Source organism: Cynara cardunculus (genome assembly GCF_001531365.2).
Source record: "Cynara cardunculus var. scolymus isolate 2C chromosome LG 10, CcrdV1, whole genome shotgun sequence".
Taxonomy (NCBI): domain Eukaryota; kingdom Viridiplantae; phylum Streptophyta; class Magnoliopsida; order Asterales; family Asteraceae; genus Cynara; species Cynara cardunculus.
The window spans coordinates 25,021,414-25,048,287 of record NC_037537.1 but is presented as its reverse complement, the minus strand read 5'-3'; the positions used below and the strand labels follow the sequence as shown (position 1 = coordinate 25,048,287).

The 26,874-nt window shown below is 32.6% G+C and overlaps 2 protein-coding genes across 3 annotated transcripts; both read right to left on the bottom strand.

The window, feature by feature from the left end:
• Positions 1-2,432: 2,432 nt before the first annotated feature.
• Positions 2,433-5,740, bottom strand: LOC112519277 (NAC domain-containing protein 92-like). Its single transcript, XM_025127318.1, has 3 exons — positions 5,491-5,740; positions 5,106-5,386; positions 2,433-3,173 (listed from the first exon to the last, which is right to left on the bottom strand). The coding sequence occupies exons 1-3, from the start codon at positions 5,690-5,692 to the stop codon at positions 2,598-2,600; spliced, it is 1,059 nt and encodes a 352-aa protein (XP_024983086.1). The 5' UTR covers positions 5,693-5,740; the 3' UTR covers positions 2,433-2,597.
• A 13,167-nt stretch (positions 5,741-18,907) lies between these two features.
• On the bottom strand, positions 18,908-25,099 carry LOC112520451. 2 transcript variants are annotated; one of them, XM_025128850.1, is made up of 8 exons: positions 25,011-25,099; positions 24,767-24,907; positions 23,773-23,878; positions 22,974-23,024; positions 22,351-22,402; positions 21,247-21,305; positions 20,794-20,839; positions 18,908-19,380 (listed from the first exon to the last, which is right to left on the bottom strand). In XM_025128850.1, exons 3-8 carry the CDS (start codon positions 23,836-23,838, stop codon positions 19,247-19,249), a joined length of 408 nt encoding a protein of 135 aa, XP_024984618.1. In that variant the 5' UTR covers positions 23,839-23,878; positions 24,767-24,907; positions 25,011-25,099; the 3' UTR covers positions 18,908-19,246. The 2 variants fall into 2 exon arrangements, with proteins under 2 accessions (XP_024984618.1, XP_024984616.1); XM_025128848.1 differs by lacking the exon at positions 24,767-24,907.
• Between the last annotated feature and the right edge of the window lie 1,775 nt (positions 25,100-26,874).

Sequence of the window (26,874 nt, the reverse complement as noted above, 5' to 3'; positions counted from 1 at the left end):
GGTTGTATAGGGTGTAGGAATGGCAAAGGGTGTAGAATAACATCCCTCTATATATATATATTTGGACTGTAAATTATAATTTTGTAAATATTATATACACATACACACACACATAGTTTTATAAAAATAATATATATTAGCGTCGGGTTGGCGGTTTGGGTTGAGTTGAGTTATGCTAACCCAATTTCAACCCTCCTAATTAGCAATTTCACGGTTTGGTAGGTTGGGTTTAATTGGGTTGTTAGCGGGTTGTGTTGAACGAGTTTTGCGGGTTGACATTTTTTTGTACACCCCTAAATATAGAATTGGGTTCACGTGAGACCAACATGTTTTCGTAAGACCCGTAATACCACTTTTTCATAATTAAAACTTCACAACAAAACGTTGTGAAAGTAAAAAAAAATTGAACCTTCATAGCAAAAACACTGTGAAAGTTACCTTTACAGCATTTTGATGTAAAGTTTCAACTGTAAAAAAATGATCTCACAAAAATAATCTGGTCTCACGTGATCGCAAGTCTTATTTTCTTTATATTAAAGATGGATCTACCTTTATGGGAAAAAAAACACGTTTTAATTATCATCATACGTTTTAAAATCAAACCATTACTCAATTTGTGTAAGAAACCTTTTATGTACAATTTCAGATAATTTTTGTATTAAATAATACATGAATATTTTGTATATTTTTGACATCTTTCATCATTTTCTCAAATATAAATGAAAATAACAGGGAATGAAAATGAAAATAGATTTTCGATTTAATCAGGATTGAAATTTTGGGCTTCTAAGGAAATAGGCTCATTATCTGAACCCACATTTGAAATGGAAGAAAAGTCATACAAACCAACTTAATCAAAAGAAAATTGAATCATCATTGTAGTTTTAATATATATATATATATATATATATATATGATTACACATAAGCAAATGATACGGTGATACATGTCACAGACGTATAAATTTTTACGTTGCGAGAGCAACGATGACTTGTGCCACGTGTGATAAACCAATTCGAACATCTATGATTAAATTGTATGTATATATATATATATTTATTTATAATATGAAGTGGACGTTTTTACAGAAAAGAGAAGGGGGGGTTTAATGTGGAGTTTCTTGCGGGAGGCGGAGACGTGTGGCAGAAAAATTGACAGGCGAGAAGAGAATATTCGGAATTTACAGTTACAGTCCCTGGAATTTCGGCACATGCCACGTTTAAGTTATGTGACACAAAAGTTTTATAACTTTACTCCACAAATTCAACCATTCCACTCCATCATTCCTTCAATCATTCTTCATGCATCCCATTGATTATGTTTCTGTAACCCAAACATTATATATATATATATATTATATGTATGGATTGGTATTAAGTTTTAAATATAAATCAATCAAATGAGATATTTATGAAAATGATAAAAGTTTATTTATTATGAACTGGATAATGATGGAAGATGATCAGAGTTCATTCTTAATGATTGAAGCTTTAGATCGTGAAACAATCAAGGTATTTGTAAAATTAGAAATTCATTAGAGTAGATTGACGGTTGAGATTGGTTTGTACTAATTAGAGGGTTTGTATTTGGAAAAAGAGAGGGTCTGGATTAATCTCAAATCCAAAACTCACACATGAATTACGCTTGATCCGATAAATGATCCGGTGTATCTCATTCTATGGTACATCTCATTCTATGGTACATCCAAAGGTGGGGATCCCTTGTTACGTTTTTCACCTTTAACTCTCATTCTCACTGAAACTCGACCCTGAGTGAGTAAATGATTTTAGTCGTTTTCGGTTGTTATTTTTTAAAAGATTATTTCAATAAATTTTGTTTGAAAGGAAATTAGATTTATTTTTTTCTCTTTAAACTTCTTTACGTTATCTTCTCGACGTCCATCTTGAATTCTTGATCCTATCACGCACATATGTGTAAGTAGATTCAACTGAAAGTCGACCTCTGTAAATTTCAAAACTTAAATTTAAGATATATCTATTAAGTTATCTTAGAAAAGTTTCGTGATCAACACACCAACGTATCTTTTATTTTTTGGGCTAAAAACCTTGAAATGAACCACTTGAGAACTCAAAACGGAGCCATTCACCATCTTTACGCTTCGGCTCGTATCTTGACCCAAACTCGTCTACATAACAATGTGTGCAACAAAAAACATGAATAGAAGGAAATTAAAGAATCTTGTGTAGTTAGTTCTACTGACAATAAGATCTGGGTATTTGGAGATTCTCCTCAAAGATCACTGGTTCTAGTATTGCAAAAGCCAGCAGGGATTTTCCTAGCTGTTCTCCCGAGCCTTGGGGCTGTAATTAGTCGATGTATGTGAAAGGTGGTCCAAACAGTGACGGTTAACAAAAAGGAAAAAGAAACATAAAATAAATACCACAAGAATATTACCCCCAGAGAACATATAACAAAACAATTCACATCAAGTTTATTTTATCTTTAAATCAATCAATTTTCTACCCTAAATCAAGAACATATTGAGAAATCCACTCACTATTTACCTAAGAGTTTCTATGGACAAAAACTAAGAAATCAAGTTTAAGTGTGTGTATATATATATATGAACAGATCGGTTAATATTCCAACAACGAATCCAGCTCTGAAAACGTAGATGTGCCAACATGATCATCGGGGTCGTACTCCGTGTGTCTCAAACCATCTTTTGATAACAAGGATGTAAATGATGTCTCGGTAGTAGTAGCAGTCATCTCGTTGCTTACTCCAGTATCCCGGGACACACTTGTCTTTTCGGATCCAATACAATGTTGATCCTTCTCTTTCTTGAAATCCGTATTTGACCAGTAAAGGGCTGATGTGGATGCAAGATAGGGTAGATTCTTACTAACGTATTGGTTAGACAAATCGGTTTGGTAAGTGTTGGTGTCGAAGTTGTAATTACAAGAAGAAACAAGGATATTTTTATAATCTTGATTGTCTTCAAGTTTTTCAGGTCGGGTATGAGAGAAATAGCATATTGGGTTGGTAGCGAAGGTCGGATCAAGATTCATGGCTGAAGGATCCATCAATGGAGGTAGCAATGATGGACTATCCAAGAGATCTTCGACGTAGGAGTTTAACCCGTGATCCGAAACCGGGCTCTTTTGTGCTCCTGTCGTCTTGTGAAAAACACGACATACAACCCATTCCTCCTGTAACAGATATATAATTAGGCACGTAAATATTGACAATAACTAAGAGAAAGTGGTTTGGTTTAGGAAAAGGTTGGCCAATACAACATATATTCACACTTAAATAAATTGTTACGAAAAATGATGACTTGTTTGATGATAACCAACTAATAATTCAAGAATTTCAGGTTTTTTATGCAACATTTGATTGCATACACACACATATACATAGGATGTTTACTTTGCAAACCATGTTATTTGTACAGACTTCATTCAACTAATCATAATTTTTTATTTTTTTGTAATTATGAGAGGTTGATTAATCATTTTATTGTGGAGGATGTTAATCATGGGGATTATTATCTTAATTATATTAATTTTAAAGAAAATACATGAAACAATTTCATAAAAAATTTATAAGTATTATATGAAATAATTTCATAACCATATATAAAACAACTTAATCTTGAAAAACATTATATGAAACAATTTCATATCATTAAACAATTTCATTAAACAAAATCATTAAATTAGAGGTTGTTTGGCAATTGCTGAATGGTTTGATGCAGAATGATTAAGTGGTCAGAATGATTAAGAGGCTCTCATGATATAATGCAAAATGAAATATAATTGTTTGGTAATTGTGTACAATGAAATTAAGGCTCTTAATGGTTAAGGGAGATTTAAGATACAAAATCATTCAAAACGTTTTGGAACCATTAAGAAATAGACTTTTTTTTTTACCAAACAAGATTCACCTCTTAACGATTCAAAGGTTGTCTCTTAATAGAACTATTAAGAGGAAAACAAACAACTTTTAAACAATAAAATCGACGGATAAAGGTGGTTTGCATGGTTTATATAAATAGGAGTAATTTGCATTTGATGGGTCCCCTCTCTATATATGTTTTTTTCTCATCAAATATTAATTTCGAGTTTAAATGCACATTAATTAACATATTTGACTTTTTTTATGGCATTTTTAATTATTTTTGTTTTACATTTTTGCATTTTTCCTATTTTTTTGTTAAATCAAGGGAAAAAATTAAAAGCAAAAGAATAAAAAATAAAAAGAAATGTACAGGAAAACAAGACATTTCGATAGCTCAAAAATCAAAAAGCATGCCCAAAAGTATGTGTTGTAATAATTTTTCTATAGACAAAAATATAATAATTTTTGGTATTTAAAAAAAATAATATCGATATTTCACAAGCTATCTGTTAACTTAAAACCTAACTGATTGCTCATAAATCAATTATTAAGTTTGATAAAAATTAGTTGATAAACAACATACATAAAATATATGTTGAAAAATTACTCAACTTTAAGTTTTAAAAGCATCTTTAACAATTATGCTAAAAAAAATATTTTACAGATTTATTTATTTTTTTACTCCAAAAGCCAGCTATAAGAGATAAAAAAAAGTAATATTTAAATTTTTTTACCATCAATAAGAGATATTGAAATTAAATGTGTAAAAGAAAGAAATAATATTTTATTAAATATATTGAATTTTTATTAATATAGTTAATATTACATTCATATTTGGGGGGTGTTTAGGATTGTTTATAAAAACAACTGATTGGCTTATTTTGGTATGGGATCAGTAATAAACATTTTTTAGTGTTTGGATAAATAACTTATACCGGTGCCAAACCGGTAATAATTTTTTTTTTGATTAAGTTAAACCATTCTAACTTATAATAAATTGTTTCAAATAAGCAATCCCAACCACCCCGTTAATGATTTATTTCTTCCATACATCAACATCAAAACTCACTTTTTACATTATCGATGCATGATTTTGACATAAAAAATGTGTATATATTAGGATCAGGTCAAATTATTCACTAAATTTTTTTGGAGATTTTTGGTTTTGATTGTGGAAATTTTTTGAAAAACATATGGAGAGAAAAATAATGTATTACACCATTTTGTAGGTAGGTAGGTACCTGGGATGGTTTAGGCATGTTGTAATATGAGAATTTGCCTTCCAATCTGAACTCGTGCATCACCCAATTCGTCTTCTCCCCTCTCGGAGCTCTCCCCTTGTAGAACACCAATGTCTTCTTCATCCCTACCAACTTCCGCACCGCCCTGAATATCTCCCTATCTTTTCCGGTAGCCTTCCAGTAACCAGATTCCGTCGCTCGATTGGTTCTCATCCCCGTTGGATACTTCCGATCTCTCTGACAAAAGAAGAACCATTCCTTCTCTCCCATCTTAGCTTTCTCTGAATCATAATTCAATTTTTTCATCAATTTTCTAATACTTTCAACACAAAAATCACATGAAAAACGATGATCGAGTCAATTAATTAGCAGTGACGAGACTTACTAGGTAAATCCCAGGGTTCAGACTTGTTGAGATCAGCTTCTCCGATGGCGATGGCGGTGAATGTCCGATTCAGAACTTTAGGTGTAAGATAATGAGTGACGATCTCCTCATCAGTCGGATGGAATCTGAATCCAGGAGGAAGTCCGATCAATGCATCATCATCGTTCGATTTCACCATTTTCTGTGCAGATCTCTCCATCATCTACTGTTTACAGTCACAGCTAACAATCAAAGATGGCGATGAAGAAATGAGTGTAAATTTAATGGGAAGAATTGGGAGAAAGAAGGGGGAAGAACGGTTTAGAAAGAGGGAAAAGGGAGGGAAGCCATGGGAGTTAAATAGAAGAAACTTAACGCGTAGATGCCAAGCTTCTACAAGACTCATGCTCTATCCAAAATGTCAAATTAAATTTAAATATTCTATTAATAATAATTATATTTTATTAAAAAATAAAAATAAAAATTCTACGTTTTTAAAACATCTCCAACAAATTATTTAAAATTAACAAAATAAAAATTTTGGTATGGTACCAAGTTTTTTTCTTCAATACTGTGCACCAAATCAGTTACAATTGATATATAAAATACTATATCATGTAACAACCAATTGTACTTGGTATTATTTTTTTTCAGTTGACACTTGTTTTGTATCAACTTCAAGCTACATATATTAAAATTTATAATTTTATTTCAAATTTTGAGTTTGCAAGTAAGGGGTTGTTTTGTTTACCTTCTTAATAGTTCCACTAAGAGGCAACCTCTGAATCGTTAAGAGGTGAATCTTGTTTGGCAAAAAAAAAGTTTGCATCTTAATGGTTCTAAAACCCTCTGAATGATTTTGTATCATAGATCTCCCTTAACCATTAAGAGCCCTAATTTCATTGTACACAATTACCAAACAATTATATTTCATTTTGCACTATATCATGAGAACCTCTTAATCATTCTGCACCAAACCATTCAGCAATTGTCAAACAATCTCTAATACATGTCTTGTTTAAGGGGTTTTTTAGTTGCAAGAAATAAATGTTGTAATCTTCAAAATGAAAAAGTTGTTGGAATTAAATCTGTTTTTATTCTTTTTGAATCGTTTTTTTTTTTAATTCTGGAGGATCTATCGGAGATGCTCTTACGTTTTGTGGGAGGAAAAAAAACAAAAGTTGCGTAGACTCGAAGATACTCGTTAATGGCGGTAAAACGAACACGATCGAATCAAAATTTCAAGCGTCAATTAATTCAAATAGATTTATTGATACATTTGAGTAAAAATAAGTGATTAAGATAAAGTTGAAAATGTGTATAAGTCTTTAAATTCGATTACGACCCTGTAATTTATTATACGTGGAAAAACATAAAACATTCCATTTACGCTTACTGAAGTTTTAATTTAATGTGGAAAACTTCTGCAAAATTTCAACAACATATTAATACTCGTGCAGGTGTCACACTTTTCGTTTTTATCGCTGGCTTATTCATTAAGATCATAATTATACGAAAGTATTCGAGAAAATTCTTAATAAAGACTTGGCTTAAAATACCAACATTTTTGCTGCAAAATATTTTAATTTTGAAGTTAAAATGAAATAAAATATTTAAATAAAATCAAGACTGTCATTTCTCATTAATTATAAATTGTTTAAATATAAACGATTGAAGAAGATTTATTCCATAAATAATTTTAAATGTTATATCTATCTTTATCATTATGTATATATAAGAAGGGTGGTAGGATCACGTGAGACTAAGGGTTTTTCATGAGACCTGTAAGACAAGCTTATGTTCATTGATTAACTTTATAAGCTAATAATTTAATGCTATAAAGTTGTACGGTGGCAATTTTGTGATTATTGAGAAGTCTCGTGGCAATTTGTGATTATGAATGTTTAGATTGTAAATCTAAATCCAAGGATTGAGAATTGGTCTTACGGATCTCACAAAAACCCTCGGTCTCACATGATCCCAAGTCATAAGAAGGGTATTCGTATAATACAGCAAAATACATCTCGATTAATGTTTCATTTTATTTATTTTTGTCTTAGTTGATTTTATAATACGGTTTTATGTGGTTTTGAGAAAACAATAATGTTTTTATTTTTGAATAGATATAAATATGAAAATATAATAAAATTTTGAAAAAAAAATATTGATATTGGTACCAAACTAACTATTTAAAATTTCTCGTTTTCTTGTATATTTCTTTACTTTTTTTTTTGGGTTTAATAATATAAGTTTTTATAAAGATAATAATTAAGTAATTTGTTAAAACTCAATTATTATCCTAATTATATTTTAGATTTTTTATATTTAAAATGAGGTGTTTATCCTCTATTTGATTATGTTTATTTGCAGTTAGTTACACGAATTCAAACATGAAGCTTTAGTAAGTTGTATTTAGACACAATTTACTTGTAATCTTGAATTTTAAATAATATGCATTAATAAACAGTACTTCATGCATAAAAATAATTTTTAAAATATCAAATATTTTATAATATTGTATAGATTCGATGATCTCACATTTATCTCACGATAAAAATTAAATAATAAAAATACGATATTTGAAAGAAAAAAAATAATAATAAAATAGCCAAAATGTATTTTAATGGTAAAATAAAATATGATTAAGAAAGTGGTTGATGTTTCATGGTTGGAGATAGGGTGGTGGGTCTAGCGGAGGCAGAAAGACGGTGGGACCCATGATATCATTCCAACCTTTTTTGTAAGAATATCAATTTCACCCCTTAATTTTCAAGTTTTGACACATTTGACCCTTGCCTATGCATCATCTCAAAACCAAAAGCTTGGTTATAAATGATGTGAGAAGTGATGTAGTCTCGATGTCACTTCAAGCTTTAGAAGTCATGGTGTTCTTTCAGATATAATTTGAGGCAGTATATACGCATCTGTCTCTCTCTCTCTCTCACACACACACACACACAAAATTGCAAATGTATAGAAAACAGATCATTTGCAGATCACTTTATTAGTACAAACCATATAAACCAATTAATTAAATATTTATAGAAATGATTAAAGTTCATTTATTATGATTTAGATATTTATTATCATCCATGTCTTATATTAGAAAATAATCGAGATATTCATTGAATCAATATGCAGTAGACTAGATGAACGGTTGAAATTGGTTTGTATGGGGTTTGAACGAGAACACATTTATTTTACGAAAATGCTAGAGAATACCTATCTACTATAGTGAATCACATTTGATATTAAATCAGAGACGCATTCGACCTTTGGTGCGTTGTAGGTTGTGGGCCAAGTCGTACGCACACCATTAGACCCCCCTCATGTGTGTTATCATATGTGATAAGGATGTTCTTACATTTTCCTCAATGAGTCAATGATATTAAACAATTTAAACTTATATAAGAATTATGTATTCATATCATGTGTATGTGCATATAAAGAGCTTACAGAAAATATTATATTAAGAACTCATAAATAATGATGGGTCATAAGTTCATCGCAAAAAAATACGAGTAAAAATTAAAAACTTGGGTTTTGTCGTTGATCTGTCGCTAATCCATCACAAATCAATGACGGATGAATTCGTAGCAAAATTCCGGTCGTTGTTGTCTCTGTTTCTAATAGTGACTAAAAAATTAATACCAGCAGTAGTTCCATGTAACACTGATTTAAGACCATATAGAAGTATATTATTATCTGTTAATCCTAACAAAAAGAAGCGACGTACAATCCCATTTCAAAAGATTGGATCAGCTGTATGAGCGAAAATTATCTTTCCACGTAAACTTCTCCAGAAAAATGTAAAATAATAAAATCACAAGTCAAAAAACGTGTGCAACTCGCCATACACAGCTGGTGGAGGCTAACATGGGGCGTCAAAGACACATCTTGTGTATAACACGTCATTTAGAACCCTATACTCGTATAAAGGCAAATCCCTCATATTTTCAATCAATCTTTAGCTTACAATCTGTACTTTGAAAAACAGTATTTTAAGGCTTACACGTTACAGAAGTAATGATTTAAGTCTTACAGGTATTTAATTATTGACGTGAAAAATGTAAAGAATGAAAATGCGAATCTTAAATAGTGTAAGATGGAAAGTATAGACTCTAAAAATGTTAAACTTAAATTGGCTTTAAATATGTGCATTTTTTTGGTCCAATTTGTCCCTCACATTTAAAATTGAGATTAATGAATAATATACACAATATTCTTCTTATTAAATCCTAATTATGTAAATTTCAAATTATATACTAAAACTTCATCACTTTTTTTTTGGTACTCGTAGGTTATCAAGTCAGCTTACATACACTGATTAATCTTCAAACGACCATGAATGACGTGTAGTCATTGTAAGTGAACCTCCATGAAAACAAGAATTTAACAGTACCTGGATTCAAATCCAAGACAGACAAAATTGACATTTTAAATCTAACTAAGGGGCCGTTTACTAAACACTTACTTGGTAAGTGTTTATCGGATAAATTTTCTCATCGGATGAACATAAGAAGGGCCAAGAATCTTACCGGGTAAGAGCAACGAGAATGATGAAGAGTCTTGCCCGGTAAGTGAGGATGACGACTCTTACCCAGATAAGCGCTTACCCAGTAAATTGTTGCGTTTTATATGTTTTGATGTACTAAAATCTTACGCATAAAAATAAATTATAGTGTTGACTCCTATATATAAGTGCTTACTGAGTAAGCATTTGGGTAAACGACCCCTAAGATGCAAGATGGCAAAAGGAAGTGAGGGGGCAAGATGTAATTTAATCAAAGTATAAAATCAAATGATAAAGGGTCATAAAAATGTCAATAAAGTGCCTTGAAAAGGTTAGGCCTTAAAGGTATCGTTATACAATGCCTTTCCATTGACTACTTTTCCAAAAAAAAAACCACTATAAATTTAAATACCATATAATTCTTTTCAAATATTTAGCAGAAAAAGTTGATTATCAGCAACATCAATCAGTTCTATACATAACGTGTCTTTGAGGATATCAATGTGATGGGACATTTTTTTTGCTCACTCAACGGCTGAGGCTAGTGGGGTCCTGGAATCAGACCCAGAATCTATCTTGAATTTGTGCAAAGTCGTCTCACTCATTTATCAACTGAGATAAAAAAAATAAAATACTACGCGTTCTAAGTAATGCAATTAAAGTTGTATATGAAGTTTATTAAAAGTATGGCTCTAGATCGAGAAAGTTTCAATTATTTTTCGCACTTTAGACTTTAGGGTCCTTAGGTTCTTTATCGTTTAAAAGGTTATGCTTTTTGTGTTCGATAATTCAAGAGCTTGTAATTTGGATGTTGACAAGAAAGTCGAATATGGTAGGGTATATTGTTATCTTTTTACGTGCTTGGAGTCATTGCCTGGATGTTTGGATAGTCGAGAATCTTCGGTGTTTTTCCTCAGATGTAACGTTTAGGTTCTTGTCTATCAGTTTCGTCAAACTTCTTGTCAGAAGTTTCATATCAGGCTTCATTTCTCTATCAGACTTTTCGTCTTTATCTTTCTAGAAACCCCTCACAGGCCATGTCTTTTCATTTTCACCATCTTCGGTCATCTAATTTTGGCTGATGCGTGGGTCGTTCCTTTTAACCATTTTCTTACAAGATTCTTTCGTATTCGATGGGTATTTTCATTTTTTGAGATTCTGGGCTGATGTCTTTTTTGGGGGTTACATGTTTAGTTTTCTTGTTAGGTATGCGTCTTTATTATGGTTCAAATGCCTTTAGGTGCTTCGACATATTCAATGTTGCTTCGCGTTAAACAATAATAATCAAACCAAATGAACTTAATATACTTCATTCAAAAGTAGGATTCGATGCTTGTGATTAGGGCTGTAAACGAACCGAACATTCAGCGAACCGTTCGGCGGGAAGTTCGTTTTATTTAATAAATGAACGAACATGTAAGCAAAAAAAAAAAAAAAACAAGTACATCACAAGTTCATTTACAGCCCTACTTGTGAAGTACGTAAACTTGTCGTCTACACCACAATGTATCATGTAAGCAAAAAAACAGTATTATGTCAAGACGCCATTTTAATCGAATTATAATATTTTAGGCTAATCTCTTATCACTGATGAATAATGTGGATGTTGTGTATAGGCCTAACGAGTTCGCATCAGGTAAACTTCTTTACAAGGAGTGTTTGTAACATTTCAGATAAATCTCAAATCGCTGATAAATAAGGAAAACAGTAAATGGAAAAACAAATAAAGGCCTGACAGATGAAAGTTGCGGGACCATTTCGGTTTATTGTAGGTTGTAGCTTATTTTCTCACTTTATTTTTCTATAATGAAATTAGTTTGCATTAAAGAATAAATAAACATTTTTTGATTATATAGAAATGTCTATTTTAAGAGTATATTTTCTAAGACAATAAGTTCATTTTTTATAAAATTTTCACTAATTTTAAAAATAATAGTTAACTATAACAATTATTATTATTATTATTTTTATTCTTTCTGGTAATCTTGGGTTTTCGGACATCTTAAGTGCACTGACTAATCCCCTGTGCAATCATTAATGAGCTGGAGTCATCGCAGATGAACCTCCATGATCGTAATTACTTTGGCAGTGTCTGGTTTCGAACCCGAGATATATGATATTTTCCACTAATAGGTTTAACTAGTATGCCATAATCCAAGTGATTATTATAATAATTAGTCAATTATTAGTTAATATTTTAAGTTAAAATTACCAAAATTATTAATTTTCTAATTTAGCCTTTGATTTATGGTTGAGATTGGATCTCACGGTTACCACAAATAAAACAGTTCTCATTTGATTAGGCTCATATATATATATATATATATATATATATATATATATATATATATATATATATACTTTATGACTTGTATTTTCATTTTTCAAACAAAGTTATTATTTAAAATATTGTATGTTGTTTTTTATTTTTAGTGAGAGACTCTCGATGAAATAAACATGTCTGTGAAGAGGCGGACCACTTGTATCTGGACAGAAAAACCTATGTGGCGTTTGTTTTTTTAAGAGTTGTAGAAGTTTGATTTCATTTTTTTTATTTATAATAGGTGGTCCTGAAGTCTGAAATCTAGATCAGTAAAATTGTTTATTTTTGTATCTGAAGTCTGAATCGGTCAAGTTAGTGCAAAAATATAAAAGATAAATAGTTTTTGCTAACAAATCTCTTCCAGCCACAAAAATACGAACCATTTGATAGAAGGCGGATTAGGATTAAAAGGTATTAAGAGATACGTTTACCACTTAAAATTTCAGATGACATTTAGAGCTTTTAAGCTCTTATTTTAGAAATAAAACAAACGCTCTTACTACCCAAACGTCTGAACGAATCAAACTTCAAAAATAATTAAAAGCAATTTTGAAAAAACAAACAAGTCCCTATAATTGATAAAAATATAAAATTATTATATACATCACACGGGTCAGGGTTGACTAAGCTTGTTTATAACAAAATCTTCTTGATATTTTATAGGTAATTATTTTTAATAAAACTTATATTATTTAAATAATTAAATACATGGACCAAAATTGTAATTTACCCCTTTTTATTTTTTGGCTTTTTAATTATTTTATTTTTGTCTTTTTCTGTATATTTTATTAAATATTTGTTCTTCTTATCATTAATTTGATCGCACCTTACCTCCGCCCAAACAACTGCTGTCACCCATCTTGGAACAGGTTAATACAGGGAATATTTCCATGGATTGTCGGGTAAGTTTACACCCGATACAACCTTTGATTTTCATTTTCAATTCATAAGGTTAATAGAGGGATAAGTCCAATGGACTGCATGGCTGTTTGGTTGGTTTTCGATTAAGTTCTGTATGGATAAATACCAATATGCTAATTAATCTGTCTGTATAGATTGTAAATACTTTTTGTTTGAGAGAGTTTTTTCATAGATAAAGGAAGCATTTTTATGATTAGGAGAGACAAGTTTGGAAAAAACTTAGCTTTATACATAAAGTTTACCCTAAAAACTTATTGAATATTATATGATTATTAAGACTTGTGCAGCAAGAAATGAAATCCTATTTTTTGTCAATGACATTTGATTCCTTATTTTAGTTATTGAGTAGCTTGAGCATGCAATAGCTTGGTGTGTTTAGTTAAACATTAAAGTAATAAAGATTAAATTTCAGGTTTCGGACGGATCAGGTGACGAACACTTAGGCCCTACCCGAACCGATATACCGGCCCAAAATTCAGACTAAAGACTTTTGGTACGGTCGGGTGGTTTTCAGGCGGGTTTTTCGGGTATGGCGTGGTGTTGCGCACTGATACTTTCTATATCATTAAGCTACTATAAAACAATCATATAGTTGACCTAATAAATTGTGACTCTCGCTAAATTTATTAAGCTGTAAATAAACATGTCCTGAAACGTCTTTCTTTTAATTTAAGAATCTCATTAAAGATTATTGTCTAAGGCCCTGTTTGTTTTTACCTAAAAAACACTTAATACCCTATTATGTCTGAATCGGTCAGACCTTCGAGTATTAAGTGTGTTTTTTTTTTTTTCAATTAAGAGCTTAAAAGCTCTGATTATGTCTAAATTATTTAGAGGTAACATTTTCACTTAAAACCTCTTAATTGCTTTTAGAGCTTCTAATGCTTGCAAAGAAAGCCTAGATTTCAATGATTCAGATTTCAGATTTAAGACGTAAAAACAAACAGTCCGACTGATTCAGATTTCAGACTTCAGCACCACCTCTTAAAATTCAGAAGTGAATTCAGACTTCAGACTTAAGCACCCCTTAAAAAACAAACGCCACCTAAAACTCAATTTTAGGGGATTGGCAGAGAATTTTCATAAAAAGTTTAACATTAATGGTTGATTTTTGAATTTTGTTGTATGCTTTAACTACAAATTTTTAAAAAAAGTTGATTATGGGGTGTTTGGGATTGTTTATAAAAACAACTTATTGACTTATTCCGGTGTGACACCGGTAATAAACACTTTTGAGTGTTTGGATAAACAACTTATAACGGTAATAAAAAGTTTTTGAAAAAGTTAAATTCTTCTGACTTATAATAAATTGATAAATATTTTTGTAGAAAAACATAAGTTGTTTCAAATAAACAATCCTAAACACCCCATATGTCTAAAATTTAAAAGAATTATAACTATTTTTTAGTATTAAAAAATAAATCCATAAGAAAAAAAATACTTTAAAACCATATTACTCTTTAGCATTTATTTATTTAATTAACATTGAAATTGCATTTTTTTCCTATTAATTTCTTGAACTTGAAATTTTGATCATCAAGATCAAAATTACAAGACATTTAAATCCCATGAATAAATAAACAACACAAGGATGGTGTTTGATTGATTTGATTTTGACTTCAAAGATCAAAAGTGTCTAGAGGTACCAGTTTTAAATTCAAAGAGGAATAAAAATCTCTTTGTGCCTGTAAAGATTCAAATACAGTGACTTTGTGTTACCCGCAAAGCAAATAGTCATCTTGAGATTAGTCGACTCGAATAACGGGTTGGATATCCAGGTTAATAAATAAAAAACACAGTAGACATAAATACAAGAATTAAAATATTGACAACGTATGCAAAAAGCATAAATGATAACCGACATGTATACTATCAAACCCTTTAATCTTGTGCTTTTTGTGATCTGAAAAAACAAGTATTAAAAGATATAAAGAAAATAAACGAATGATAGAAACAATCAACGATCTTACAAAGACCAAGTCGAATGACAACCAATGATTGGAGTAATTAATCAACCATATCAAATCACGTTATTACACATAAAAAACCTAAAAGACTGGGTCCTAATTCTATTGTCTTATATTTTTAAGTTGGATGGTCGTTTAAAAATGTTTGGGTTCAGAATTTACTTGCAGTTTAATTAGGCTTATTGGTCTATCTGGCTTATTCACACAACTCATTTGGGTTGTTTACTTACGGCTTATTTGCACAGAACATGACATAATCGTACAGATAGAAATGATGTGTTATCCCCGTTCAGCCACAAAAATGACACCCCTACCCCTTATTTAAAGCACCGCATGTCCGCCTCCTTCCCATATGAGACACCTCATCGTCGGCCTCTTCATGATTTTTTGTTTTGATGTTCAAATAATTAATATTGGAGGATAAATCAGCTATTTATGTCATTCAGACTGTTAGTTCAGATAAAAAAAATAAACAAAAACCCTCATTTATCTAGACAGACAAATTTATCCATACAAAACTTAATAAAAAATTTGATAAACAATGTACTTTTGGTTGATCTTCGTTTGTTTAGACCTATATCGGCCGGATGTAAATTTCATGTAATCAAAACCATGATGTATAGCCATCAGCAGCACTACAATTTCAATTCAAAAGCCAATGAATCATGGCCGTTTATTAAAATGCTTATCGAGCAAGTGCTTACCACAAGAGTCGTCATCCCCAATTACCTTTGTTCGGTAACCGCTACGACCATCAAAATGGATTGTTTGTAAGCAATTAATGGATGAGAAGGGGGCTGAATTCTCTATTTCCGGGCCGGACGGGAGGTGAAGGCCATAAGAGAAGATTGCCCTCCCGGTAAGGAAGCGGGGAAAAAGGCGCTGTCATCTATCTCGACCAGTTCCCCGAGGCGTTGGAAATCCAGACCGGCTCAGAGAATCACTGGTGCTGTTTAGCCATTTCGTTTCAATAACAAAGAAGTCATCTTTGACGACTTCCCATTCCTTCCCTGCCAAGCTGCCTCTCTTCGCCATTCGATGCCTCATCTCTTACTGGATAAGAGCTTAATGCGTAAGGGTCTTGGGGGTTGTTTGGCAATTGCTCAATGGTTTGGAGCAGAATGATTAAGAGGCTCTCATGATATCGTGCAAAATAAAATATAATTGTTTGGTAATTATGTACAATGAAATTATGACTCTAAATGGTTAAATGAGATTCAGGATACAAATATTTTAGAGGGTTTTGGAATCATTAAGAGACAGACTATTTTCTTGCCAAACAAGATTCATCTCTTAACAATTCAGATGTTGCCTCTTAATGAAACTATTAAGGAGTAAACAAACAACCCCAGGGTAATCGCTTACCAAGCATTAGATAAAAGGCCCTCTAATATTTGTCAATTGTTGAAGCAATTTTATTATATCATTGAAGGATACTCAACATACCACTGAAGATCCACCATTGTTGGGATTTCGAAAACTTACCTCTATTCCATCAACCATGAACCAATAACAAGCATCTCTGGATCAAATTCAACATAATTCATCATCCCACAAACACCTGCAATACGACTTCAATAACAAATATACCATAACACTAACAGACTTTCCTCTATACTGAACAGCCAAAAACCATACTTACGAAAATATTCAAAATCGAAAATGCACAAGAAATTAAGATCACTACACCTCAGTTGTAAGGTGTCGTCAATATGTTTAAGGAAATGAAAGCCATTCCATGGTAGATTGTATACAATTTTACGTGTGTGTGTGTATACGAATTTCAAACACATAAATGGCAAGAACATGTCGTAGATGCATCAATACATGATGCGATTACAACGAGTTCCTAATAATCAAAGGATCAACTTTCTACCCAGAGTTAGATCCAAAGAATTTTAAATCTACCATTTCGAATTCAACTACGGAGAAAACCCTAATTTACCAAAAAAGTAACGATTAATTTGAAAAATATAAAGTATAGCAAGCATGAGATTCATATTCAAAAATATCAATCTATCATTACGAACTCAGCTGCAAATAAAACCCTAATTTACCAAACAAAAAATAAGAACTAATTTGAAAAATATAGTAGCAAGCATGAGATTCAAATGAATCATTTCAGCCAGTTAATCACAGAAAAACGAATGCATACTTCAATCTAACATATAAAAACTTAATTAAGAGGATTGGTAAGCCCGCGCGGCCATCATCGCCGGATTAATAATCACATTTAGGGCTCTGGAAGCGGGCAGTCTTCATCGCGGTGACCTGAGGGGATTACGGAGGAGAATAGCGATGAGGCAAACGGGAAGATCAAAACGGAGCCTCCGGCAACCATCAAACACCAGAAGATGTCGTGGATGGGTAGCTATATCCGGCTTGCTCCGCCACGACAACCATCATCGCCGCCGCCGTAGTCCCTTTTGAGTACCGCTCAGATAAGATCAAGTAGTGTTAAACCCTATCGTTAGGGTTTTGGTCTCGTTTTATACACGTACACTGATGCTATGCCTACCAAATTTTCACATACTACCCTCTACTTGGAAGAAATAACAAATAACACCCTCAGTCAAGAGTCATAGTGTTTTTTTCTTTCACTAAACGTTTAAAAGTTTTGGTGATCAAGACCCAACACAAAAGCTTGGAGGAAGGAGGTAGGGGTGGTAAAAAACTTGACAAACCCATCTAATCCAACGTGAAATAATTTAATCTGAAGTAACCTGATTTTTAATCGAGTTGTAAAATTTTCAAATCATAGGTATTGAGTTGACATTGGGTTACTATTATTTGAATTCAACCCAATCCGATCTTTTTATACGTAAGAAGTATGGATAAGTTGTATCGAATGGTTGACGCTGAAAAATAAATTATGAATAAAGAAAAAAATATTCAAGGTTAGAATAATATTTTAATGTACCAAAGTATCAACCCGACCAATCCGTACTATTTGGGTTTGCACTTTGGTTTGGGTTGGATTGAGCTAAAAAAAATTAAATCGCAAACATTAGATTGGGCTGTTCAAATGTTTTCAACCCGATCAATCCAACTCATGAGCACCCCTAGAAGGACGTAATGAAATAATCAGTATGAGGTGTGAAATTATTGGGTTATGTCAACCAAACTAGTTAAGATCCGGTTACAAAAGACTTGATTTTAGTTATTAGAAGTTCGACCAATTATAATATTTTGAACTTGGACAGTTTAATGCATCGATTGTTAAAGACCAGTTATAAAGTCCAAACCGTATAAATATTACAAACCTTACAAGCAAGGGCATTTTTATCTTTTTTACTAATTCATATTTTCGGGTTAATATTCTTCCTTATTATCTCATATGATACCATATTTAACATATTTATTTTAGGAATAATCTTTTCCATAAAAATCTTATTCGATTGCCATAACCGATTTCATCACCCCAAATCTAGATATATTCATTTCTAACAGTGTTGTTTCCTATATGAAATCAAACCAATTATTGGTCTCATATGAAAGAATAATTGTTTTTGTTGCCCTAATTTCATACCAGTCTTATTTTACTCATGAAACAACACATTAACTTTTTAATATGTGACTGTTTTAAACAAATTATCGGTTCTTAGATAAAACAATAAAAGTTTTTGTTACTCTACTTTCATATCAATGTTGTTGCATCTATAAAACAATACATTAACAATACATGTATTAGGGAGGAGCTTTATGCAAAAAGGATTAATCTGTCTCTCATAATTAAAAACTCATTCCATCTATTAAAAGACCCTCATAAACAAAAACTTTCTCAATTTATATAGACAGATTAATCCACACTGACAATTTTATCCATACATGACTTGATGAAAAACCAAACCAAACCAAACAGAGAGTGATTTCACATCAATTTTCAAACATACCTCATGCTTGTGCAATACTAGTATGTTAGAAATTTGAATCATGTACAAACAGTCCAGATCCACTTAACTCGATAATTCATGACCTTAAAGACCATTTGATGCCATAAATAGCGTTAAATCCACGGTCAAGAACAATAATAGAAGCATCGTCGTCGTTTTGCTATATAGTGGACGAACTCTTCGATTTGTTGATATCGTCATCCCGAGGGGGTGCTGCAGATAATGACGGAGGAGACGAGACTGCTGCGTGATAAGACGAGGACGCAAGTTGAGCTAGCGCTGGGATTGCACCGCCTACAAAGTTTTCATCCATTCGAGACCATAATCAAAGACGATTAGAACCAAAAATAGTTAAGAACTGAAGAAAAAATTGGTGAAAATTAATGCATGTTGAACGGATTTGCATCGACCACATCCCACTAAAAACTGTACGTGTGGGTCTCCCCGCAAGGGGCTCACGCCATTCGAGGTGGCCCAGCCCAGCATTCATTCTAAAATCCCGTCTTACTGCGGCTGCTGGCACGGAGTTAGCCGGGAAAGCGAGTAGAGGAGACCCACCCTATGATTTAGGAGAATCCCCAAATAATGGTATTATCAATCAAAATTCTCCATCCTGCATAATGCATTTGCATATGATATAGAAAGAGTAACACAAAAGCATATGGACCCGAAAACATAACAAATGCTCGGGACAATTTTCCCGGTTACCCCTCTTTCCCAAAATAAATGTTCACGATGAAAAAGGCATATAGTTTTTAAATGTGTAGTTGTTACACTCTTTGATAATCTAAATTATAATTGTACCCACAAAAATAGAGGGAGTAATGAATTTCTTTGTCTCAAAATCAAAGGCGGAATTGGAAAGTGGGCATTTTTTTTGAAAGTGGGCACTTATTTTCGAACAAGGTAAAATAGAAATGTGAACACTTTAATTCGGGACCACGGAAGAATATTCCTAGTTTCACAACCATACATTAAGTTATTTAATCATACACATCAACTAGCAGATGGAGTAAGAATAAGAATCTGTTAGTTAACAACTTAATAAGCTTAATGGGACTTGGGGGTTGTTTGTTTACCTCTTAATAGTTCAATTAAGAGGCAACTTCTGAATCGTTAAGAGGTGAATCTTGTTTGGCAAAAAAAAAAGTCTGCCTCTTAATAGTTCTAAAACCCTCTGAATGATTTTGTATCCTGGATCTCCCTTAACCATTAAGAGCCCTAATTTCATTGTACACAATTACCAAATAATTATATTTCATTTTGCATTATATCATGAGAGCCTCTTAATCATTTTGGCCACTTAATCATTCTGCACCAAACCATTTACCAATTGTCAAACAGCCCCTTACAGCCTATTCGGTTAGCTATACATGACTGTTTGATAGTGACTTAATACTATAAAATGTGGCTTATTCAGTAAGCTTTCAAGGGAGTTTTTTATGTAGAAAGCCAAGTTTTTTCCAAACCTGCCCCTCTCAATCAAAAAGCATGCTCTTCTATCTATGGAAAAACTCTCCCAAACAAAAACCTTCCCAAATCTACAGTCTACACGGACATTTTTATCCTTGTAGGACTTGATGAAAAACCAACCAAACAAACCCTAAATATGATAGCACCCATTAAAACCAAAATGATTTTAAGATAAGGAAGCGATAGATGTCAAGAAAATAGGCTTATGGAAATGTATCTTTATATGAAACAAACCTGCCAATCCTGCACAAGCCGATGAAAACACTATCACGGGCGGGGCCTGCATCAAGATTCAGCAACGAGAGAAATGAATTGAAGATAGACATGAACAAAAGATGATCGCGGAATGACAGATTTAAGGCTTCGTGCCAGAATATACCAGTGAGAATGAAATATAAAACTATACATGCTTAACGGCTCAATGACATCGATGTGATGCTAGACTTAGAAGGGTGTGCATTTGGTACGTGGGACAGGACTATTCACGTTTGGTGCGACATTATACTGGGACATGACAGGATTAGAGTGGGACAAAAATGCATTTTTGTCCACCAAATGCCCAAAATAGGTGGGACCATAATTAACGAAATGGGACAAGATTGGTAAATTACTAAACTATGCATGTCAAATCTGAAACCCTTGTTTTAAGAATTACCAAATTAACGATGATGGTAGTAGGAAACTTACCCCAATCAGGAAATGCAACCACATAGGTCCCTTCACCCGCCTTTGAACAACTGGCATCACTACAAGAAAGAAAACAATGATGAAAAAATGTTTGATCTGGCGAGTTTTTACCACCTTACAGTTCAATTTCCTAGCAGAACACATGCATAAGTATTACCAAGGGCAGGGTGCATTTGGTATCCAGACAGGATAGGCAAAACAGGAATGAACAGAATAGGATAGAACAGTTGTTCAACGTTTACCCCTAAGGAGCTGGACAGAACAGATAAAATAACTAATTTACCCCTAATGAGTTGTTTATATAAGTTATATATTTTGATTAGTTTATGTAATTTATTAAATTATAATAAAATAAATATTTTTTATAACAAAATATATCATAAGAAAGTTTTCGTCAAAACGATTAAAATGATACCAAACTAAAAGTTTATGTAGTTTCCAATTTTATATTTTATACCTTTTCTATATTATTTTATTATCATTATTAATATTTAAGAAATTACATAAATTAATCAAAATATAGAAACTGTATGAAAATATTTTTTTGAGGATTGTAAAATGAATGTTTAAAGAGCATAAAATATGATAAATAAAATTTAAAAAATGAATAAAATGTAAAGAGAGGCGTATTTGATGTTTTAGAAGAGAATTAGGTTTTTATATTGGTAAAATATAGGTATGTTCCACCTTGTTCCATGGGGTAGAGGTTGAACACGCCTGTTCCACTCTCTTCTTGTCTGTTCTACATAAAAAGTCCTGCCAAACATGGAATAGTGATCCTTGTTCTGTTCTGTCTTGTCCGGTGTACCAAACGCACCCTAAAGGAACTAGTGCTTGAAACGCAAAAGAAAGTAGAAGACAACTACCAATGCACCAAAGGGTCATTGGTCCAACGGTATCCGAGTTACAGGTAGATCAAACTCCCTAGAAGTCAAGGGTTCAAGCCTCACCAAGGAGGAAGAGTGTGTGCGAGTTTTGCTGTATATAAATATTATATACTTAAAAAAACTACTATAGATGGAAGATAAGAAAACTAGAACAAGTTACAATTGAACTATAATTAATCAAGAAGAGTAGGAACTGAAAAACACTGCTGAAACATACCTAGATTGAATCCATAGAATGCACTCGACACACCACCAACAGCAGAACCAATCTGAGATGTCAACAAGAGAAATGAACCAAGGACATTTTATACTGATATAAAAGGAAAAAAATTGAAGTACAAATGGATGTTTCTGCCCTGTGATATAAATTTTCCAAACACAATACAAACAATATGAAAGTTCGTTTGTGTAAATGAAAACATGATATGTGGAACTCATTGGATTACTCTTCAAAAGACCCTTGAGGAGCAAAGGGAGGTTCAAGCATATATCAAGAAGAAATGGTCCAAGTCTAGCTGATGCTGGACTCCAACACGCCCCTCCAACGAAGGGTAGACGGGCACAAATGTCCGAGAGTGTCAAGTCTAAAGATGTCCAAGACGTAGACCTTGGCTTTGATAGCATGTAAGAATATGTGAAACCCATTAGATTACTCTCCTGAATAGCCCTTGGGGAGAGAAGGGAGGTTCCAACATTTGTTCAGAAGAATGGTCCAAATTCAGCCGTCGTGGGACTCCAACAAATATCAAATAGATCATTTTCCTCTTTTTCCTTGTTCTCTTTCTTAGTGGGGGAGGTGTTTCATTTAGGAGGGAGAGGAGAGGAGAGAAAAGACAGTACCATAGAAAAACTATCTCTGATAAGGGGTCCAACAGTCCAAGCACAGGTTTCCTGCCATCAATCACAAACATATAACGAAGTACAGACACACAATAAAAGATGACAAACAGAAAATCATAGTGATTATGCAGTTCAACAATTTGCCTACATACATGATCATCGTGATTATTCTTATTATATCATGTCAATCCGGTAGTACTTCAGAAACAAATCAGTGCAATCACGTTTATAATAGGATATTCCAGAGTGCTACCGTTTGGAACAACTAAATTAATTTCCGGTGTACACGCTAAATCAGGCTCCCAATACATAATGCCAGAGGCAGACCTAGAAAATTTCCAAGTTTGGGCACCATTTGACTATAAGAAGCAAAGATATGGATATTTTTCATAAAATTATCATTGGTCTATTGATTAGTTCTTTGCTTTTCATATTGAGGTCCTGTGTTCAAGTCTCTTATTGCAAAAAAATTCAGAAACATAATACATCTGAAATTAAAAGCTAAAAACTAAGGAAAATGACACAAATGGGATTCGAACCCGCATCTGGGGTGGGAGAAAAGCCATGCAAATCAACTCTACCAAGGGAAACTTGTGTCACCATTGCAGTTTCAAAATATATACGGTTGTACAGAACAAAATGATACGGTGGCACCTTTCATGACCCTATAATTTTTTATACTACGACGGAGAGTCCTCCCTTACATAAACCGTATTTGGGCCAACTTTTCAATGTATTAAATATGTAAAAAATTATGGCAAGGAGTTGTAGAATAAGGTTAGTTCGTAATAGAAGTTACCATCTCCTTGGTGAGGGGACCTGCACAATGCCGGCATCTCAAAGAGTTAGGATCCATATCTCCCATCTCAGCTTCACAATATAGACTTCTTCCCTTTTTCAACGATCTAAACTCAAAGGATGAAGAATGAGGAAACAAAAACAGATTAAAAAACCACGTACTCTATTTCATATGCAGATAATATAAATAATCAATATTTCACAATAGCTATTACAACGTTTTGCCAAGGTTGACAGCATTTGGTAATATTAAATCCTTCACAGTTAATATTGTGACAAAAAAAATTCTGAAAAGTTTGATATTATGTAAGTTCTCTACTTACTTAGTTTTGGGTTTTACAAGACTGAGTGTGGCATGGACTTGACTTCAGAATTGCAGTGTTGCTTGACATATTTATTTGTTGTCTCATAACTCTAATCAAAAGGTTATCAAAATAGTAGGTTATGTCTAAAAATTACCACAGAAAAGTGTATGATGCGACTCAATAACTCAAGACGATATTAAACCCTTCACAGTTAATATTGTGACAAGATGTGACCCAATCAAACACCTTTATGATGGCAACCATATAATTCATACACAAATTAGTCTTGACCTCTGAGTACCCTTTCAAGATACACATGAATCACTGAATAGTCTGAGTTGGTTGACACAGAATACAAAACATTTGTAACCAATAAAAGGCATGCATACACTTGATGTTGAACCAAGGGGAGTGTCAATTCTGCCTGTTTATTGAATTAGTACAATGGCTTTCATACACTTTCCTAAGGTAAATTTTAGGCATAACCTACTACTTTGATAACCTTTTGATCAGATTTATTGAGACAATAAATAAATGCATAAAGCAACACAGCAATGCTGAAATCAAGTCCATGCCACACTCAATCTTGTAAAACCAAATTAATTCAGTAGAGAACTTCCATAACATCAAACTAAGTACAATGAACTAACAATATGAAAAACCAATAGTTGATAAGTTATCATATCATACAATCAAATCCAAACGGACAAGAGGATGATCAAAATTGTCAGTATTGTGAATGGATACACACGTAATTGCATCAAACCCTAAGGAAGATCCACGGAATCGTGAATCTAATCAAATGATTGTAGGTTTTGATTCGATGGAACCCTAACATCAAGAACAAATGCTTATAAGGAATCATATGTTCCTACTCATAGTAGAAATTAGAGCATAGATGAAAAGTAGGTATAAGGAAAGATGATTTACGTACTGTAAAAACTCGCCGTGGGATTCACCTCTCCGATATGGGAGTTCGCCGTCGGTGCGGAAGAAGATCGTCGGACCGGGTTGGTACTTGGGAATGGTATTCGATAAAGTTGAATAAGCTACAATATAACCGCCATGTATTAATAGAAAATTACAAAAATAGTCCCTAAACTATCTCATAATTTTCACTTTTCACCATTTAACCATTCAAATAACGTTTTCCATACCACAATGATGACCCTTGAACATTAATCAACTTCTTGCTAACCATTTAACTTGTGGAATCAATCATTATTATAAGTTATTATATGTCCATGACAAGGTTCGTATAAAAATACTGCTAATGAGTATGTAAATCTATAAGGGTCGTACATAAAGAATACGTACGTTTCTATTAAAATGCTTATTTTTATAGAATAATTATAAATATGTGTTAAAATGTAATTTAAAATGTAATTATGATAATTAAGCGATTTAATGTGTAAATATAGATATTTATGTTAGAATAAATATATTTACGGGTAATTATAAAACCTTAGAGATATATCTATCTATAATTCAATCAACCTATAAATAAGGTGATAAACCTAAATTTTTGTTGATTCAGTCTTTTCAATTTTAGCTATCAGATAAAACTAGTGAAAAAACACACATTTTAGAATTAGGGGTGTTTTGGGTTAACCCCCAGTACGGTAGAAGATAAAAGCGAGTTCATGTGTGGATCAACGTAGAGGAAATCTACTTTGATTTCTAAGATGTTCCGTCATAACCCTCGTAAAATATGAAACTTAAACTCTCTACACCGTATCAGTTTGTTTAGATTTTAATCATTGAATTTGGCGAAGGATTTTAATTTTATAATAGTTTTATAAATAATGTAACTAAATTATTTTCCGCTTCATTTTTAGGTTACAAAATTATATCTAAACCCTACAGTTAGGGGTGATCGTGGATTGGGTTGATTGGGTTGGAGACATTTGAACAACCCAATCCAATGTTTGTGGTTTGAAAAATCTTAACCCAACCCAACCCGAACCATTTGATATAACTTATTCATACTTCTTACGTATATCACATTCAGTTAATTTTCTCAATTTACATATATATGTTCACAGTTACTGAACATATATATGAATGAGTTATATAAAGATGTGAATAGATTGAAAATATGTGTGTATGAAGAGCATACATAATAGTGTAATTGTCTAATGTACATATTAATAGAAATTCAACAATCATATTAAATCCAAGAAATAAAAGGATGTCGGGTTCATCGGGTTGGGTTAGGTTCAAATAATAGTAACCCAATACCTACGGTTTGACAATTTTACAACTCGATTAGGCATCGGGTTGCTTCGGATTGAGTTATTTCGTGTTGGGTTGGGTTGGGTTGATCGGCTGGATCGGGTTGGTCGGGGTTTTGAGCACCCCTACCTATAGTGGTGACAGTTTTTGGTCCATACTACTTTGGTACAACTTAGAGGTCGTTTACCAAACATTTACCGGTAAGAGCTATCACATTTACTTACCTTATTGGGTAAGATTATTGGCCATCAAAATGAGATAGCAGGCAACAATCTTCCCGATAAGCATTAATGACGTAAGAGTCACCTCCCTCAATCACCAAATAAGATTCTTAGTCCTTGACCTCTTACAGAGTAAAATTTTATGTCATTGTCATGTTGACCAGGTAAGCTTTTGGTAAAATACCCCTTAGTTATTGTTTCCTAATTGTTTACAAGGGGCTATATAGACTAAGAATGTTTTTGTTTGAAAGTGTTTTTTCATAGATAGAAAGATATGTTTTTTTGTTAATTGTGAGAGACAGATTTAAAAAACACTTGGCTTTCTGCATAAAGCTCCCCTTA

Bases quoted from the DNA above. Each gene is read 5' to 3' on its own strand.
- LOC112519277 (XM_025127318.1), bottom strand. From the start codon at position 5,692: ATGATGGAGAGATCTGCACAGAAAATGGTGAAATCGAACGATGATGAT. The intron at 5,387-5,490 runs GTAAGTCTCGTC...ATTATGATTCAG, and splicing joins TGAACCCTGGGATTTACCTA to AGAAAGCTAAGATGGGAGAG. The intron at 3,174-5,105 runs GTACCTACCTAC...TATCTGTTACAG, and splicing joins ACATGCCTAAACCATCCCAG to GAGGAATGGGTTGTATGTCG.
- LOC112520451 (XM_025128850.1), bottom strand. From the start codon at position 23,838: ATGGGAGATATGGATCCTAACTCTTTGAGATGCCGGCATTGTGCAGGT. The intron at 21,306-22,350 runs GTATGTTTCAGC...TCTTTCTTGTAG, and splicing joins ATTCTATGGATTCAATCTAG to TGATGCCAGTTGTTCAAAGG. The intron at 19,381-20,793 runs GTTTGTTTCATA...AAAACTTTGTAG, and splicing joins GGCTTGTGCAGGATTGGCAG to GCGGTGCAATCCCAGCGCTA.